Source organism: Mustela lutreola, chromosome 6, assembly GCF_030435805.1.
Source record: "Mustela lutreola isolate mMusLut2 chromosome 6, mMusLut2.pri, whole genome shotgun sequence".
NCBI classification, from domain to species: domain Eukaryota; kingdom Metazoa; phylum Chordata; class Mammalia; order Carnivora; family Mustelidae; genus Mustela; species Mustela lutreola.
This window is the reverse complement of record NC_081295.1, coordinates 57,116,075-57,135,465: the sequence shown is the minus strand read 5'-3', so window position 1 is coordinate 57,135,465 and position 19,391 is coordinate 57,116,075. Positions and strand designations below refer to the sequence as shown.

General features: G+C 34.5%; 1 protein-coding gene across 6 annotated transcripts in view; it reads right to left on the bottom strand.

The window, feature by feature from the left end:
* SHPRH (SNF2 histone linker PHD RING helicase) overlaps positions 1–19,391 on the bottom strand; it is an 89,483-nt gene that overhangs the window by 28,535 nt on the left and 41,557 nt on the right. For all 6 annotated transcript variants that reach the window (XM_059177322.1, XM_059177326.1, XM_059177327.1 and 3 more), the window contains 8 exons: positions 18,811–18,903; positions 16,796–16,903; positions 15,697–15,839; positions 12,254–12,427; positions 11,879–11,941; positions 10,078–10,303; positions 8,184–8,327; positions 6,733–6,834 (listed from right to left, as the gene is read on the bottom strand). In XM_059177322.1, coding sequence (XP_059033305.1) covers positions 6,733–6,834; positions 8,184–8,327; positions 10,078–10,303; positions 11,879–11,941; positions 12,254–12,427; positions 15,697–15,839; positions 16,796–16,903; positions 18,811–18,903 — 1,053 coding nt within the window. The remainder of the gene's footprint in view (positions 1–6,732; positions 6,835–8,183; positions 8,328–10,077; positions 10,304–11,878; positions 11,942–12,253; positions 12,428–15,696; positions 15,840–16,795; positions 16,904–18,810; positions 18,904–19,391) is intronic.

Below are 19,391 nucleotides of genomic sequence, written 5' to 3'. Positions count from 1 at the left end.
TCATTTATAAAAGTAAATGCTGGCAACTGCTATTTAAATAAACTTGATAATTAAGATGACTTACTAATGTATTACTACTTAATGCTAATATTCCCAGGATTAACAAGTAACATTCACAGAACAAATAAAAAATGCAAATAACTTTCCTTAGGGTTTATTACTATATTACTAATATTTGTGACTACTGTAAAAGGCAAAGTGAAGAGCAAATTGTGATATAACAGGTAAATTCTCAAAATTTTACATTCAAGCTAGCTTTTATTACAAAGAAATAATGTATTATTTTAAAAAATGTAATTTGGAATTCTGAAATAAATGCTCCTTAAAAAATATACAGTCAATATTTATTCTGTACATTTCACTGGACAAGCGATCACAAACTTGGGAAAGGGCAGCATTTATTTACAAATCTCCTTAATGCTAGTTTCTTCTCCATATTCTTTTGTTATCTCATTAAGGCAAAACAAATAACTAGAAAGCAGAAATATCTTTGAGACTCATTTTGCCTGAAAATTATATTAAAGTATAATAGTTCTCTTCAAAATCTCTAAAACTATCTCAAAAATTTTTGAGCTTCAAGAAAGTTACCAAATGGACAGTTTTTAATACTGAGGAAGACCTGAAGGAAAGTAAATTAGACTCAAAGATCACTGAAGTTTTAAAAGTCTTTGGTTTCATTAACCAAATAGTTAAACACTTTAAACAACTCTTTTTCATTATCTCTTGACTTTTGTTTAGTGGTGGGGGGGGTAAATTGTGCATGGATTCAGCAACTCTATGGTTCAAAATAATTCCATTAACGAAAATACAAGGATTTTTTTTTTTTAAAGTTGAATTATTTTCTTCTATTATTGATTTGTATCAGATAACATAACAAACCACCTAAAGTCTTAGTGGCTAAAACAAACAGGAGTTTCTCATGATTCTACAGGTCAACTGAGTAATCTGGGGGTGGGCTGAGTTGTGTGGGGCTGGATGGTCTATTATGGCCTCATGTTGATGTCTAGCAGTCAGCAGACAAGCTGGTCCAGGGAAAGGGTTAAGTGGAGATTTCTGCTCCTGAAGACAGGTAATCTGGGCTGCTTCACAATGACTCAAAGTTCCAAAGAGCAACAAGATTGGCAAACATCAATGTGCATGTACTCTTCAAATCTGTGTGCTTCTGTCACAGGCCAAAAGCAGATCATGTGACCAAACCCAGAGTCAGTGTGGGAAACCATCCATGGGCACATACAACAAGGGGCATTATGTAGCATTTTGTAAACAATTTTTCATAATCTACATCACCTCTTCTTTTAAAATTTACTTAAAGTGAGGATTACTATTTTTCCATAAAGGGCCAGGTTGGCTTTGTGGCCATATGATTTCAGTTGGAACTACTCAACTCTGCTAATGTAGCACAAAAGCAGCCATAAACAATATTTTAAGGAATGAGTGTGGCTAGTTTCCAACAAAACTTTACTATAATTACAAAATAGGCAGTGAGCTGGATTTGTCCCATGCATAGTATTTTCAGATCCCTGATTTAAAGTTTTAAATTTCCTCTAAGCACACCTTAGCTACACATTATCACAGGATTTTTATTTTTGTTCAGTTCAAAGCATTTTCTAATTTCTGGTGTGATTTCTTTAACTCATGGGTTATTCAAGAGTGTGTTGTTAATTTCTGAACATTTGGGGATTCATATTGATTTCTAACTTATTTCCTTTTGTCAGGAAACATAATCTTGTACAATTTTCATCTTTTACAAGTTTTAAGAGTTGCTCTTTTAACTAGCACAAGGTCTATTTGGGTAAATGTTCCACGTACCCCTAAGAAGAGTGTATTTTGTAGCCTCTATGTCAATTTGGTCATGGCTGTTTAGTGTTCAAATGTTAGATAACCTTACCGATTTCTTCTATCCATTTGTCTGGACAGAATGGAAGAATCTTGTAATAGTTAGCCTGTGCTTACCTTCTTCCTAAGTTATTGTTATGTATTTCAGTTCTGGGTATGTTGTATATCCTACACAAACATCAGCACTTCTGCTTTACACAGGGACCTATTTTTTTAAAAAATTTTATTTATTTATTCGACAGAGAGAGATCACAAGTAGGCAGAGAGGCAGGCAGAGAAGAGAGAGGAGGAAGCAGGCTCCCCACCAAGGAGAGAGCCCGATGCGGGACTCAATCCCAGGACCCTGGGATCATGACCTGAGCCGAAGACAGAGGCTTTAACCCTCCGAGCCACCCAGGCGCCCCAGTCAGTGATCTTTTTATTTACCTACATACTTAAGCTTTCTCTTGTCCTGCATTCTTCCCTGTAGTTCTATTCTTCAACCTGGGATAACGTCCCTTTGGTCCAAAGAAGCTCCTTTAATATTTGTTATAGTGTGAGTCTACTGGGAAGGAATTCTTTGAAGTTCCATAACATAAAAACATCTTAATTTCACTTTTAAATACAGCATTTTAAAGATGTTGTTCCACTGTTACCTGGTTACACAGCATAAAGCTACTGAAACCTGGTAACAGTGCAATGCCATCTTTAAAGTGTTAAAGCAAACAGTTCCTCTGTGTAGTCAATAAGGAGAAGGTATGTAGTCACCAAATTTTGTCCCAATTCTAGTTGCTTAAAATTTATTTTCAGGGTGCCTGGGTGGCTCAGTGGATTAAGCTGCTGCCTTCCGCTCAGGTCATGATCTCAGGGTCCTGAGATCGAGCCCCGCATCAGGCTCTCTGCTCAGCAGGAAATCTGCTTCCCCCTCTCTCTCTGCCTCTCTGCCTACTTGTGGTCTCTATCTGTCAAATAAATAAATAAAATCTTAAAAAATATGTATATATATATTTTTTTTTTCCCAAGACTTTTGGATTCTCGCAAGTTATAATATTCATAGGTGTTCTGAAAAGTTTTATTTTTATTCTGTTAGGGGTTCCCTGAGCTTCTTGAACCTATAAGACATTATCTATCTTCAGTTTTGGAAAACTCTCAGCCCTTATCTCTTCAAGTTGCTCTGGTACTATATAACTCTTTTTCTCCTGGAACTTCAATTACATATATTTCAATCATATGGCTGTGTCCCACATCTCTCTCACTATATCCTGTTCTTTATTTTTATTGATATGCTTCTTCAAACTGGGTATTTGTTATTGAACCATACTTGAATTCACTACTTCTGTCATTTTCTGTGTCTAGTCACTATCCAACCAGTTTTTAAATTTAGATACTAGATTTTGCCTTTCCAAAATGTCCATCTGATTCTACGGTATACATTCCAATTCATTCTATCTATGTTGGCCAGCCTTTCCTCTCTTTGATGTATAAATCACAATTGCTTTAAAGTCCTTTCCTGCTATATTCACAATCTGGATTATAGATCTGCTTCAATTGTTCATTTTTCCCCTTTTAATTACTGGTCACATTTTCCTGCCTTGCACATTTCTTATAATTTCTTTCTGTATGCTACACTTTTTAGTTTGTTTATATGAAAAAATGCACAGACAACATTAGATGCTATTTTCTTTCATGGAGGATTATTCCTACCCGGTAGGCAGTTAGGTTGAGAGGTGAGTTGCTGATTACCTCAATCTAGTAAAAAACTGAGCTGGTTCCAGGAATGGGTTTTAAGTTTAAAATCAAGCCACCATGTTTTCAAATGTCTCAAGGGTAATAAGACCTGTTATATGTTTGTTGTTGGTCACTTGCTCCCTTGGGGAGGAACGGTCTCTGAAGTACTGCTGAAACCAAGATTTCACTCTATATTTCTAGTTCAGGCCCAGCTGTCATGAAACTCTATCACTTAGCAAATGAGGAGAGTTTGTCATGCATCTGAAGCTCCTCGAAGTTCCAAAATGTAATACTAGCTCACCTGGCCATCCAAAGTTCCAAGTTTTCTTTCTCCTGTTTGAGTCCCTCTGCAATACTGACCTTAATCTCAGCCTGTATCCAGATTCTGCAAATGTTTTCAGGCAAGACAATGGCCAGCAATCTCAGCTCACCTAGAAAGAGCTCCTCCTTCCCTGGAATGTCATTTCACCTCAACCTTTTTGCTTCCATAAGACTCCACTGTCTTTAAAAATAGATGTTAATAAGCTAATGGTAAGACATCACTGCTATTCCCATACAGAAGTAGGAGTACCCAGACAAAGAAAGATCTCATGTGGTTGCTTAGTATTCAGAAAATTTCTTCTGAAGAACTTATTTTTTTAAACTGAGATATAATCGACACATAACATATTAATTTCAGGTATAACAGTGATTCAATGTATGTTTACTGGGAGATCTTCCTTATGCTTTGAAATCTTACTGGAAATTGACCAATTTTTTGTAACCCAACACTGAAAATTGCTGATCAATAATATAACATGTTCATCTTTAAATTTCTTCAGAATTCTTGAATGTATGTCATTCTATTACTTTTTTTTTTTAAGATTTTATTTATTTGACAGAGATCACAAGCAAGCAGAGAGGCAGGCAGAGAGAGAGAAAGAGAGGAGGAAGCAGGCTCCCTGCCGAGCGGAGAGCCCGATACGGGACTTGATCCCAGGACTCTGGGATCATGACCTGAGCCAAAGGCAGAGGCTTTAACCCTCTGAGCCACCCAGGTGCCCCACCATTTTATTATTTTAAGTGATCAATTAAATTCCTTGAGGCCAAGGACCAAGTCTGTCTATCTCAAGCTCCCACTATAATGCATAAACATCTCAGGTGCTCAATAAGTATTCGCTGACTGCCAGAAAATGTAAAAATTTGTTTCGCTTATTTTTTATTCAACTAAACAGTGATATAAAATTGGGATTATACTCCATTTATAATTTTATTTTTTAAATTTTATTTATTTCTTTCTCTCAACTTTCTAACATGAGCATTCTCTTATTTATTTTCTGAAGACACCATTTATAATATTTGTATCATAATTTCATTTTAACAATAATCCATGACTTTATATGTAAATATTGAACTTTTTTTGGACACTTAGTCTTCTAGTTTATTATTATTACAAACAAGACTACAGTAATTATCCTTTAATCTAATTCACTTCCCAAATTTCTATTTACTTAGAATACTCAGGAAAAAGTTTTAAGAATTACTGAGTTAAAGGATATGAATTCTCTAAAATTGTTAATACATGTTAAAGTATTTTCAGGAAAGGGCTATATAAATTTATTCTTATTGGTAATACATGAAATATCCATTCACTGCCCTTTCACCTCTGTGGAGTGTTATTTTAAAAATCTCTGCCTATTTGTTGGCAGGAAATGTTATCAGCTTAATATGATTATTCTTCATAATATTTTTTCTTTTATTATTAGCTGAATTTGATCTTCTAGGCAGATTATATATCCTTAGAATTTTAATTTTTAAAAAAATGATTCAACAAATACAGGATATCAATTTGTATCCTATAACTAACAATTAACTATCTCTTAGTTTTGACTTTCACATTTAAAGTACATTTAAAGTACAGAAATCTAACATTTAAAAAACTCACATTAAGGAATATCAAAAAGTTTTTTCCAAACGTTACTTCTCTAATGCTAGAATTTTGTGAGACTGAATTTTAAAAGTTTTCTCCATCTAGGGGCACTAGGGTGGCTCAGTCAGCTAAGTGTCATACTGTTGATTTCAGCTCAGGTTATGATATTGGGCTATGAGGTGGCGGGGCTCTGTACTTAGCGTGGAGTCTGCTTGAGATTCTCTCTTTCCTTCTCCCTCTGCCTCCCCCTCCCCATAAGATTGTTCGCTCTCTCTCTCTCAAATAAATAAGTCCTAAAAAAAAAAAAGTTCCTCCACATCTTTTTTTCCTGCCAGGATAATACTAGTAGTCATCACAGTAATATCAGTAACAATAGGATACTAATAGCAAAGACCTAGAAAGTGCATAGTAAGTCAGGAACAGCTCTAGCACTTCATATATAATTCATACAGTCCTCAAGAGAGCCCTACAAGGTAATGTTGTTATTCTTATTTTACAGATGAGGCAAAGAGAGGTAAATAACTTGAATAAAGTCCCATATGTAGGAAAGAGTGATGTCAAGATCCAAACCTGAACTGCCTAGGTCCCAAGACCATCTTCTCAACTACCATGGTATTTTACTTATAATGAATGTCCAACTTCTCATTTTATCATCACGGGGATTTACTGATTCATTTATATGTATTTTGTATCCATTTTCAGGACCAACTCTAGTCTACTGCTTTCCTTCATTTGTTCTATCCAAAAATCTATTATATCTCTTTCTGGTAAGGTACTGCCAACAGCCATTTATCCTTGCAATAAGATGGAACTACATTGATCACAACTCAGAAAATGTGGTTTGAATTACAATAATTTATCATTACATTTTGTGATTTAGTAGCTTCCAAACATTTTATAGTTCCAAATAACGAATTTTAAAAAATTCATTATGTATTAATGAATGCACGTATAAGTATATATAGATTATGCATTTTTTGCCCAAAGGTGGTTATACTTCCACTATTCAAGGCTTTGAATGAAAGTCTGTTTATACTGTTTTATACTCTAGAGTGCATACCTTTTACATAATCTGTGTAACTTAAATATTCTATAGGTCACCTGTTGTGATCGGTGCAGTTACTATAGATATGACTAGTGTTCTGACTGGTATAATTAACACAAACAAAAAATTAAAGAAAACCCTGTATCATTATGTGATTAACAGATTAAATGGAAGGAGTCACAAAGGTTTATTTGATATACAGCATGGGAAAAAGTAGCATCTTTAAACACAATACCTTCTCCAAGTTTGTTAGGTAAAGAAGCTGCCCAAGCTTTTTCTGAAGCTGTGAAGTAGCAACAGCTTTATCGTTTAGTAGTTTTATGCGATTTTGTTCTACCTAAAAAGCAAAACAACAAAACTTTTTATTCTCTCTCTTAGAAAGATGATAAAGTTATATTAAACATGTCAATGGGTTTAATAAAAATAGGACACACTTAAATTATTGTGTCCTATTTTTAGAAAATCCACTGACATGTGAAAACTCGAATTTGCAAAATGGATAGTAGATATTTTAAAAGGAAATAACACACACACACACACACACACACACACAGCTCTACGGAAGACAAAATTCAGTACAAAATTCTTTTAAACAGGAAGTTTCTGCATACACTTGAAATTGGTTAAAAATCAACCTGAATTCTATTTATGTACCATTTTTCAGTAATGTATCTATGGGATAGAGAAAAACTAAAAGATCTGCTGCTTTGGTCAAAGTGATTTTAGGAAACCCAGGGAGCACTCTCCCTTCACATGCCATTCACACCTACACCCATACCCCTTCCCAGCAGACAGACAATGATGAAAATAGTAGAAAACAGTAGACAGACGATTACGAAAATAAGATTATGAAAGTAAGAAATTTGGTTACGAGGAAAAAACTACTGATAAATTCATATTTTAAATTCTCAGATAGTATAAAATGAGTATTTTTAAATTTTTCTAAGGTAGTTTCCAAGCTTTATAGGAAGAGAAAGACTTAAAAGTTAAAACACATAGGGGCATTTGAGCGGCTCAGTCTTTATTTAAAGTGTCAGATTCTTGATCTCAAATCAGGTCTTGATCTAGGGGTCATGAATTCAAGCCCCCGTGCAGCTTATTTAAAGAAAACAAAACAAAACACCCCCCACCACATACAATGAATAAAACTATAAAGGAAATTATATTTTAATATGGGAGATAAAGGTTGGGAGAGTCATTTTTTTTAATCCTGGGATATAAAGAGGGATTTATTAGAAGAAAGTTGTCAATATCTGTTCATTAGTAGCAAAGGAAAAGTGCAAAAGAAAAGTTTTTGATTGTTCTTACGGAAGGTAAGAACAATCAAAAACTTTTCTTTTGCACTTTTCCTTTGAAAAAACTGAAATAAGAAGGAGATATGTCTAAAAACTGACTGAGATCCTCTTTAGATTCTGGCATATAGAAGGTGCTCAGAAACACAAGAATATGCAATTTGAAGAGAACAAATGAACCCAAATAGTGAATTCTATGCATGTATTAGATACGACATTGTTCCTTCTTGTCCATTTTGACATATAAAACCAAACACTTTTATACGGCTCAGACTAAGAGCAGAGATTAAGTCCATTCTTATGGAAGAGATCACTGTCCTGACTCTTCTATGGACTCTGGATTTTTGTGACATCTATAGGCTGTGTTCTTTTTTTTAATTTACTTGCAAATTACCTCATGTGGTTCAATGATATGAAGAACAGGTGGATTAGGCTTTGGCTCCTTAGGATGACGTACTCTTAATCGTTCTGTAGCCATTGCAAGTTCATCAATAGCAGATACACGATTCCTCAGAGCCATCCAATACTCATGAAGCAACTAGGAAAACAGAAAACACAAAGACAGTGGTAATTAATGCACAGAATTAAAATTGGTTAAAAACCACCAAAATGTGCCATGATCAAAAGTCTTCAGTGAGGTCTAAGATATATATATTTTTTTCACTAAGTGTCTAAGACACAAGCAATTTTTGGGCCATTTTTTAGGATGAGGTTGTATGACTGAATAACCTCCACAGGCCACTATAGAATATTTAACCTTTAGAATCCTAGGAACAGAATACCCAAAGAAGTTTGGTGGGACCACAGATCTTTATACGTCAATATTAGCCTGGAGGAATCTCTGCTTTAAGAAATATTTTTCATTATAAAATATTTCATATTTTCAAAATAATATGTATATATGATAATGAGCATACTAAAATATACAACTGAGTACTCAACATCCAATTTAAGAAAGAGAACAATACCAATGCCTTGGAAAGTCTCTGTTTCTGGATCAACTGCATCCCTCTTTCCTCACACATTCTTCCTTTAAGCCCCTACAATGGACTAACCACTACTCTGAATTGGACTTATTCTGTACTTTTCATTTGAGTCATAGTAATTTACATATTCTTAATAATTTGGTTATACATGTTTCTAAAATTTATGGAAATGTTATCAGTCAGTATAAAATCTTTGATATGCTTTTTTCACTAACATTATGCTCTGAGGTAGACCCTGAGTGATGTGTGTAACAGTAGCTTATTAATTTGCATTGGTGTATTAGAGTTCCGTCTGCAAGTTAAAAAGAAAAAAAAAAACTCACAAAGATCTGAGAAAACTGCATGATAGGCAATCCTCTAAGACATAGTATATCATCAAAATAAGTCCAGAGGTAAAATGCAGGGGCAACTGGACACTGTATATAGCACTGTTTTCCAATCGCTTGCTGTAATTATGTGTTAACATGCATTTGCATTTAGAATAATAATGTGAGAAGAAAAAAATTATTATGAATCAATGATTTCAACTATAAAAGTATTATCCTCCAATTTATCAAACATATGAGATGATAGTACCAATAGCATATTTTCTTTTTCTGAATAGAAATTTTCATCTTGCTTTAAAAGAACTTCAGATTTTTAAAGAAGACATAAATGGAATTATAATATTATAAATAAAGCAGTTCTTTCATTTCCTCACCCATCTCACCTGTAAAACAGGATAATGGATAACAAATTCAAATACAAAGAATAATTCAAAATTAATGAATTTTGGCATCTCAATCAAGTACAAAGTTGTGATATGATAAAATTATCAAAATATAAATATAAAGGGCTACTTTCTACTTTATTAACTGCAATGGTTTCCAGCCTTGTAGGTTGAGAAATATTTACCATGTTCTCTAATCTTCAAAGTTATTGATGTTTGGTTGTTATTCACAGAGCAAAAGCAAAGCAAAACAAAACACAACAAAAACAAACAAAACTCTAATTTCACAGAATTGCAATGTAAGATCAAGCTAAGAATAGAAGGAAACACTTTCACAGCTAAATAAAAGGCTTCATACCAATTTCATTTTAATAATGACTTCTTTTTAGCAATTTAATATATAGAAGTAGATTATTTGTTCAGCATTATTTTTCATTAAAATTATTACATTTTAGGGATACAGAAATTATGATACCTCAAGACTCTAAAGCAGATTTTTAGAAACTCTGAAAAGAGCAAAGAAAAGTAGTAATTAAAATTAATACAGAAAAGAAAAAATTTAATGTTGGAAAAAAAAAATTGAAATGTTGTACCTTATATTCTTTCTTCCATGCTTCAAAAAGGTCCATTGAAGTACTTCCTTCATCAATGAATTCAACATCAAATCTGTGTGACTTTGCAAATGATAGCAATGCTTTCATAGATCGTTCTGTCTCACTTACTGCCCACAGACCCCGGCTAGTGGTGGGTATTCGATCATCCACCAACCCTTCTTCATCTTCTATCATCTCCTCAAATATTGCAGTCTGGCCTTTGACACTGAAAACATGTAAGAACAAAACAACAGGAACTACTGTCAGTGGGTTAATAAGCATTGCGAAAGTCCTATTGGCAGAGTCAATAGAGAAACAAGTCTTTGGAAGACCATAGCAATTCTAAAAATGCTGGAGGCCTTATAAATTTGTCCAGTATCTTGACAGCAATCTGACGTAATAAAAAATGGCTATAAATTTTTATGCTAAAATCTAGCTCTGAGAATTATCACAATACAAAACACAAACTTACCACCACTACCACCCATGCAAAAGCAAAACAAAACAAAAACACTGGACAATCTCAAAGGACACCATCAATCTCTTTTTTTCAAGGCAATCAGAACTTAGCCTTTTCTCAATTTGTTTGTAAAACAGGAATAGTTTTGCTAATACCATAGCTATTATGCACTCACTGCTTGACACAGGATGGTAACTTCCAATTTGTGTTGGAGAAAGTATATTAATAAAAGCTAACCTTTTACAGAACTCTTACTATGTATCACACACTATGCTAAGCAATTATGTGCATTTTAAAATTTAATATTCATTGTGTATATATACCACATCTTCTTTATCCATTCATCTGTTGATGGACATCTAGGTTCTTTCCATAGTTTGGCTATTGTGGACATTGCTGCTATAAACATTCGGGTGCACGTGCCCCTTTGGATCACTACGTTTGTATCTTTAGGGTAAATATCCAGTAGTGCAATTGCTGGGTCATAGGGCAGTTCTATTTTCAACATTTTGAGGAACCTCCATGCTTTTTTTCAGAGTGGTTGCACCAGCTTGCATTCCCACCAACAGTGTAGGGCAGCCATCAAAAGAAATGAAATCTTGCCTTTTGCGACAACATGGATGGAACTAGAGCGTATCATGCTTAGCGAAATAAGTCAAGCAGAGAAAGACAACTATCATATGATCTCCCTGATATATGAGAAAGTGGTGATGCAACATGGGGGCTTAAGCAGGTAGGAGAAGAATCAATGAAACAAGATGGGATTGGGAGGGAGACAAACCATAAGTGACTCTTAATCTCACAAAACAAACTGAGGGTTGCTGGAGGGAGGGGGGTTGGAAGAAGGGGGGTGGGGTTATGGACACTGGGGAGGGTATGTGCTTTGGTGAGTGCTGTGAAGTGTGTAAACCTGGCGATTCACAGACCTGTACCCCTGGGGATAAAAATATATGTTTATAAAATTTAATATTCATAAAAAATTCAATGAGGTAAGTATTAGTTTGTCATTTCATGAATGAGGATACTGAGATTTACAGAGGCAATCTGCCCACAAGAGTGGGCAGGGATTCGAGCTGAAATGTGTTCAGACTTGAAAGTCTGTCAGTCCACTAAAATGTCCCTTCTTAACGTATTACTAAAGGACATGAGCATCCAGGGGTAATTTCTGTGTAAGTGAAACTGAACATGTTAAATGATCACATGCTAAAATTCACTGAACTCATGTAATTAAAGAAAAAACATAGGAGGGTTACTGTGAGGAAAATACACAGTCTTATAAATCAAAATACCAAGTCTTGTAAACATTTCATTCTCCTGATGGTTATTAATCAGAGAACTCACGTGTGGGAAAACAGCTTTGATTCATACTCTGTGAACAATTCATCAGCCTTACAAAAGACACAGCTGAAAAAGAAATGATCAGAGAAATATTTACAAACATAACTAGCAATTGGCTAATTTCTACAAGACTTAGTATTTTACACTTCATTTTTTCTTTACAGCACACATGCCATTTAAGAAAAAAAAAATACACAGTTTTCAGTATGTGGTCCTTGAAGAGTTTTTTAAAAGTTAGATTAATAATATATTTCCTTCCACTTCTGTTTGAATTTAAATGAAAAAACTTTTATTAGATGAGTCAGTTTCTTCTTTCAGAAGACATCTAGCTGAATGGAACTGACTCCATTTCACTGCATGACTGGTCTTATTACCTACCAGTTGAGAGGAAGTCTGGTTGGTCGGAGGTGGCAGATTGTTGCTGATTCAATAACATTACGAGAGGGAGGCCCCTCCAGGTTTTTTACAGCTTCTCTTACTAGCTTCTGGAATTTATTTAGCTCCTCCATTTGTGTTGTAAGTAAGAACTGAAGACCTCTGCAGTCATGGAACCTGATTCCCATGACCAGCATCACCCAAGACACAAAGAAAAGAAGAGTAGGTCAATTTCCTCAAAACCAGAAAATGGTTGCCAAATAAAATATTCAAGAAATTGTGCAACATTTTACCTAGCCTACTTTAGTGAATTTATCTTAGTAGTACCTTCAATCTACTGGCAGACAAGGTATAAGAACATTGGGTTTACTACAAAAGATATCAAAATTTTGATAGTGTGTCCTCAGGAACTGAAACAAAGTCTACAAAATCTGTCTCTGTCTCAGTATCTTTTGAAAGAACAAGACTGCCATACTGTTTCTTTTTTACTGTTGACTATAAATGTCCCTTCTGAAATCTTTGCTTTATAAGGAGAGGCAACCGCTGAATGAAAAATAAAGAGAAAAATTGAGAAGAAAGAAGAAAAATACCCAAGAGTTATACTGTTTGCTGCAAAGAGCTTATAGATATATGTATATTTATGACATGTGATATATACATGTATACACATATATATCACATATATTTTATAATACATATATATTACTTACATGTATATACATTTTATTAAGCATTTATTATATGATGCCAGATACTCTGCCAAGCTCTTTTCCTGTATAATCTCAACAGATACTACTGTGCATATGTTATGGATGAAGCTTAATGAATTAAAATAAAAGCTACAAAGCTATAATGTAGTAGAGCTAGGAGTTAAAACCAAACACAATACTTTTTTTTTTTTTTTTAGGATTTTACTTATTTATCTGAGAGAGAACCCGTGAGTGTGTGCACAAGTGGGGGTGGGGTGGAGTGAACTGGGTGGCAGGTAGAGGGAGAGGGAGAAGCAGGCTCCCTGCCATGCCTGAGATCATGACCTAGGCTGAAGGCAGACACTTAACCTACTGAGACACCCAGATGTCTCTCAAACACAATACTCTTTTAACTCTTTTAATAAACTGAGTAAAATGTGCCAAGGAAAGAAATGTACAGATGTACATGAATGGGTTTATGAAATGAGAAAGAAAATCTAGATTAATAAGGAATTAGAAAATGGGAAATACAAAATACAAATGGGATTTGATGGGTTTTTAAGTTAAGAGTATATCCCTTCTCCTTCCTAAAATGTCATACACCCATTTTTCTAAACCGTTCAGAAGAGTCTGCTCTCCTTCCTGAAAGCCTTCCAGTATTTTACACTAATCTGTTTCTTTCTGTCCATAAAATTCTTTGAAAATATCAGTCATTTTAGTATGTTGTCAAGTGTTTATACATATACTTATATTTCTCAGACTGTCATGGGTTAGTCTACTCATTAAGCTAATTTTTAGAAGGTAAGAATTAGATCATATCTTTAAAAAAATATGTAATAGACACAGAACAGCTGCTCAGTCATTTCTAAGACAATTTGCATACACAAACACAATTTGTGGATACACAAACACAATTAGGTTAGGTATCAATATTATTCACATCAGTATTATTCAATATTATTAGCAAATTATGCAACAGGGGCTAAAAAATTATCATAGATAGCATTTAGCTGTCTTATCAATATTCTTTCTTGCAGATCCTTTAATGGAAAAAGAACACATAATTACATGTTACTGGTAGGCACTATCCTAAGTACATAAGCACTTCGCATACATTAATTTACTAATCCCCACAACAATACTGTGTTGTTTTTTAGATAAGGAAACTAAGGCACAGAGCTTATCTAACTTTCCCAAGGTTACAGACCTAGTTAAGTGGTGGAGCTGGGATATGAACACAGGTATTCTGACTTGGGAATCTACCTGTGCTCTTAACCTAAGGAAAACTAAGGTTTTCTTTTCCTAAGAATTGGTAAGAAGCAAACATGAATAATTTGGCTTCTGAGATATGGATCTCATTGAAAAACACAGTAGCAGTATTAAAATGATCTTCAAATGTACATGCAGTAAAAAAAAAATATTAACTCTCCTAGGTGGTAAGTTATACATTAAAAAAAAATTTATTTTAGAAGTGTTTGTTACTTTCTATTTATGTCCAATGTATCTAAGAAAAATATGTGTAATGAACGACTTGTTTTATATTACCTATTTGTCCTGTCCCTGGGACCCCCAGACTTTTATTAGGGACTATGTTCTCCTATATAAGAATTTGCAACTTTTAAGTAGTTTTTATGTGATTTAAGAAAAACTACTTCAAAGTAACTTTAAGGTTTTCTTATCAGCTGATTCCACAATGCTGACAGAACACATCAGTATTTAGCTTTAAAACTGGATAAAATGAATCATGACTTAAAATGACAACTTATCCTGGAATGGTGACTCTCGGGTTAAACAGAGAAAAAGGAAGTGCACTCAAGAGTATATTGTACTCCATACACCTCAGAAATGAAGCCTGTCAAGTTGTATGGTGAAAAACATGATGACTATATATCTAAATTAGCAATGACACATGGAAAATCTAGCACATCTTCTTAAGATTTTAGCAGACATTTATAAAGTCTTTTGAAAGAATAAAAAACTTCAAAACATTTTAAAGATATTCTTATGCTGAATTTTTCACTGAAAACCAACATTAATCCAATACTTTATACTGGGATGTGATCTGAGAAGCAATAAAAACTCTCTCTCTGTCCCCTTCCTGGAATCAACAGTCCTGCCACAATACCTCAAGTTCCCACATTAGACTGACAGTTCTTTGGGTTAAATAACTGCGGATACTTTTTATAAAGAATAAGTTTGGTCTTTGGGAAGAATTATTCACCATTTATACAATAAAGAGCAATAATTCAACTTACCTACAAAGACCCTGAAGAATGATGAGGGTTAATGAGAAGAAAAAAAGATGGGGGAAAGAGCAGGTAACTCTACAACATAAAACCTGGGCCACTGTTGTGCTATTATGCTTAGCTCGTCGGGGGTGAATTACACAGTGGAAGCATAAATGTCTTATTACAAGGACAACTTTCTCCGAAAACAAAGTCTAGTTCAAGACTTTGCTTAGAGTTGGCTTTGGTATATCCAACAAAGATAAAATAAATATTTTATCTTTAAGCAGATTAAAAAAACACTAAAAACGAACTGTTTAAAAATGACTAATACACAGAAGAAACACAGTTTTCTTCTTTCAGACTTATAGATACCTAATGTTTGTTTGAAATGTATTTTTACAATATGTAAAATCCAGATGTTCATAACCACAATATATTCGGACAGTTAACTGTACCTCTTAACAACCAATGATCTGAATATTTTGGGTCATTACTCATAAAGTTATCCTATTTTGTACTACTTTCTTACTTCTCTGACATAGAAAGCTTGTCAATTTGTTGCTTGTAGTTGCTCGTTATTTCATTTCGCACTCGCTGAACAAGTTCCTCATCAATAGCAAATTCTATTGCTCTGTGGATCACATTCAGCCACCAAGGAGAATTAGAATAAATCTGTAAAAAAGACAACAGCTCATCAATTCATGTTTTCTCAGTGCTCACTCACTATGTTTTTCTATCACTGGGAAAGATGTTGTGAAAGTCAAAGGAAGCAATAAATGCTAGTCTCGAGGGAATTGTAACAGTGGGGGACACAAGTGGGGGAGACACACTCTATATAGAATAGGTGCGTACAAGTTTTGCATACATAATTTAAGAAAATACCTCTTGCCTGACTACTGTGGATGAATGAGAATTTACTGTATATATATTTGTGTAACACAGTTGTGCTAAAAAAATAATTACCAAAATGAAAACTTGGTATTCACTGTTTGTATTTGAAAAGGTGAAGAGATCTTTCTCAGCATAATAAAGACATCCTGCTAATCTTCAACTAATTGGACTAGATTCTACTCAATAATACTCTATGATTACTAGCAAAATTATATACCTGAATACTAAATAATGAATTGCGTTGAATAAAGTGTGGAGTAACTGGTTAAAATAAAAAAGGCCGTGTGTTCTATGGTAGCTTCCTCTTTAGGCTTGCTACTGATTTCATAAAAGTGAAATTTTAGAAATGACAAAAAGCACGTACCCCATAAGAAAAATACCGTGTTTCTAATGTTCTAATATCTTTAAAGAAAAGATTTTGGAAACATACATATCTAAGATCAAAAGGAGGTTACAGAAGTCTTTACTTTCTTCAAAAGACAACTTATTGTCTACACAAGATTAGAGAAAACCCATCATAGCTTAGAAAAAAAATAGGTGATTTATCTATACATCTGTTCATTCAGTTAACAAATGCTGTGAACAGCACATACATTTTTTATTACTGGACAGGCACCCTTGTAGGTGCTATGAATTCCAAGATGAGTAAGAAAGTTCAAGTTCTCCTCCAAACCAAGACAAAATCCAAAATGCTATATGGAGACAGACAGGTATGAAAAGTCGTTCTGGGGGTCTACCTTCCTCTGGAGCTCCCGTATGGTCTGCTGCACGGGCTGCAGAGCCTGCTGGGCTTCAGCTACTTCTGTGTTACACTTGCTCATATAATGCTCTCGCAGCTGTTTGGCCTGTGGTGAAAAAGGACAGAGATGTCAACTTTCATTCTAGGTCTAGAACATAATTCACTATAATGCTGTAAGAATAACGTGGTATATTTTAGATAGGCAAAGCTACTTAACACAGTTTAAGCACAGAGTTCCATAAGGATACTGTCAAGAACATGAGAGCCAAGCTGGAAATTCCCAAGACAGATATTAAAGAGACCACATTTACTTGTTAAGTAACAAATTTAAGAAATCCCAAGGGTCTGCTTCCTAAATTTCTATCTAATTTTTTAATTTTAAAAAAGGGGGGGATAGGAAGAATATCAGTATTTCAAAGCAGGAGGCAAAGCATCTTTTAGAATTTGTCTTACTTAGTTATTACAACTATTTGGAATTACTTCAGTTTGGAAATAATACTTGAGAGTATATAGTAACATAGGTGTTGTGGACATGGGATAGTGGGAGGAAAACCAGAAAGGCTCCTGAACAAAAAATTCTAACCCTTCCACTTAGAGGTGGGTTGACCCACATGAAATTGCCAACTCTAGACCCTTGGACTTACAAAAAATTGCAATTTCATGAGGTTCAACGGAATAGCTACATCTCTTTGGACTAGCCATTTTACTTCTCTAGGCTTCTGTTACTGTATTTGCAAATGTGGTGGCTGAAATAGATGATTTCTTGGATCTGTGATTTCATATTCTTTGGGAGACAAAAATAACATGGTCCTCCTTGGAAATCTATCCACCCAGTGTGACACATTTTTTCTTTCCCTTCTCCCATGATGCATTTTTCCTTTTCCTGTCACAACCTTCCAATTAATTTTCATTAAAATTCCTTGGCTATAATTATTTGGTCATTAGAGCTATCTACTAATAGACTGGACAGTCTCCCAGAATTTCCTGTCGCTGAAGGTATTTAAACAAGTGACTGATTTTATGTAAGATTAGATGCCTGCCATGGGAATGAGAGTTCACTTAAAAATCTCCAATACTTAGGGGCATCTGCCTTCGGCTCAGGTCATGATGCCAGGGTCCTGGGATAGAGCTCCACGTCAGGCTCCCCGCTCAGTGGGAAGCCTGCTTATCCCTTTCCCACTCCCCCCGTTTGTGTTCTCTTTCTCACTGTGTCTCTGTCAAATAAATAAATCAAATCTTTTAAAAAAATGTTAAAAAACCCCTCCAATACTTAGACTGTCATCTAACATTAAGAAAGGGCTGTACATACTTACACAATCTCACTTTGTATCTTAATTAAAATAAAAAAGGTCCCACTTACAGGTAAAATTCACTTCAAACATATCTATTATTCTCTTGATTTTAGTTTCATCATCTCTGACTTATAAAAAGGCAAAAATCCATGGGGGGAATTAGCACAATATGCTCATTAACTAATTACAGTGAAATGATTTACACCATCCTTTCCAATGAGGAAAGACTCACTGCAGGACGAACTTCTTTGAGAGGACCTAAGAAATACCACCAACACACCAAGTTTATTTCAGCAATACATAAAAAGGTGGAGGAAGCACAAAATGTTTTATTTTTACTAAACCACATCTTTTGATGAGATCAATAAGTTCTTTCTTTCTTTCTTTCTTTCTTTCTTTTTCTATGTGTTCCTTCCTTTTGTTTTCTATGTGCTGCTGGCTACCAACAGCCATATCTATAAAAACAGTTACCATGTAATTTCAAGTAGATCACAAGAGAAGCAAAATAACATGGAGTACTGCAATTCTCTCCTATCCAAAATCACCAAAGCAAAATTTGGAAAATAAAAGCAGCAGGAAAACATACAATTACTTTCATTTAGATGTTGAATGCCCTAGGAAATATTAACGATATGGAGGACAAAAATCTGAAAAAAACAAAAACAAAAACAAAAACAAAAACAAAACAAATCCTTTACAGACAGAATAAAAAAACAATTACCTCTTCCTCAAGTCTGCCATCTCGTAAGGTAGGAGGTATTCCTGGGTGTTTGGCTACCAACAGTTCCATCAAGTTATGGGTAGCATGAAGTCTCTACAAACACACAAAAGGCAGTAATTTTGAGAGCCAATGCAGTGGATTCTAAAGGAAGAATCTACTATTAATATGGCATAGAGAATACTAACATCACCGCAAGATCAGGTCATTGAAAACTTTTCCTCTAACACAATTTGAGCACCAACCTCCTCAGAGAAAACCAAAACCAGTTTCACAGTAAAGGTCTTAATTCATGATGGCATAAACTATCTTCAATTAAAATACACTGTCTTAAAAAATATTATGAAATATATCTATGCATTTAGCTGAATATGTAATATAGGTGTATTTCTTCTAGTATATGTGCTATTGTCTATATAGGGAACTATGATTATGCTAGGTAAGTCTACTAAAGTAGAAAGACTGCCCAGACTAGATTGATTCCTCTCCTCGGAAATGAGTCTGCATAAACCTAGCAATTATGATAAAAATAAGGACAATAAAATATGACCTGGATCTGTTGAACTTAATGGCTGAAAAGGGGA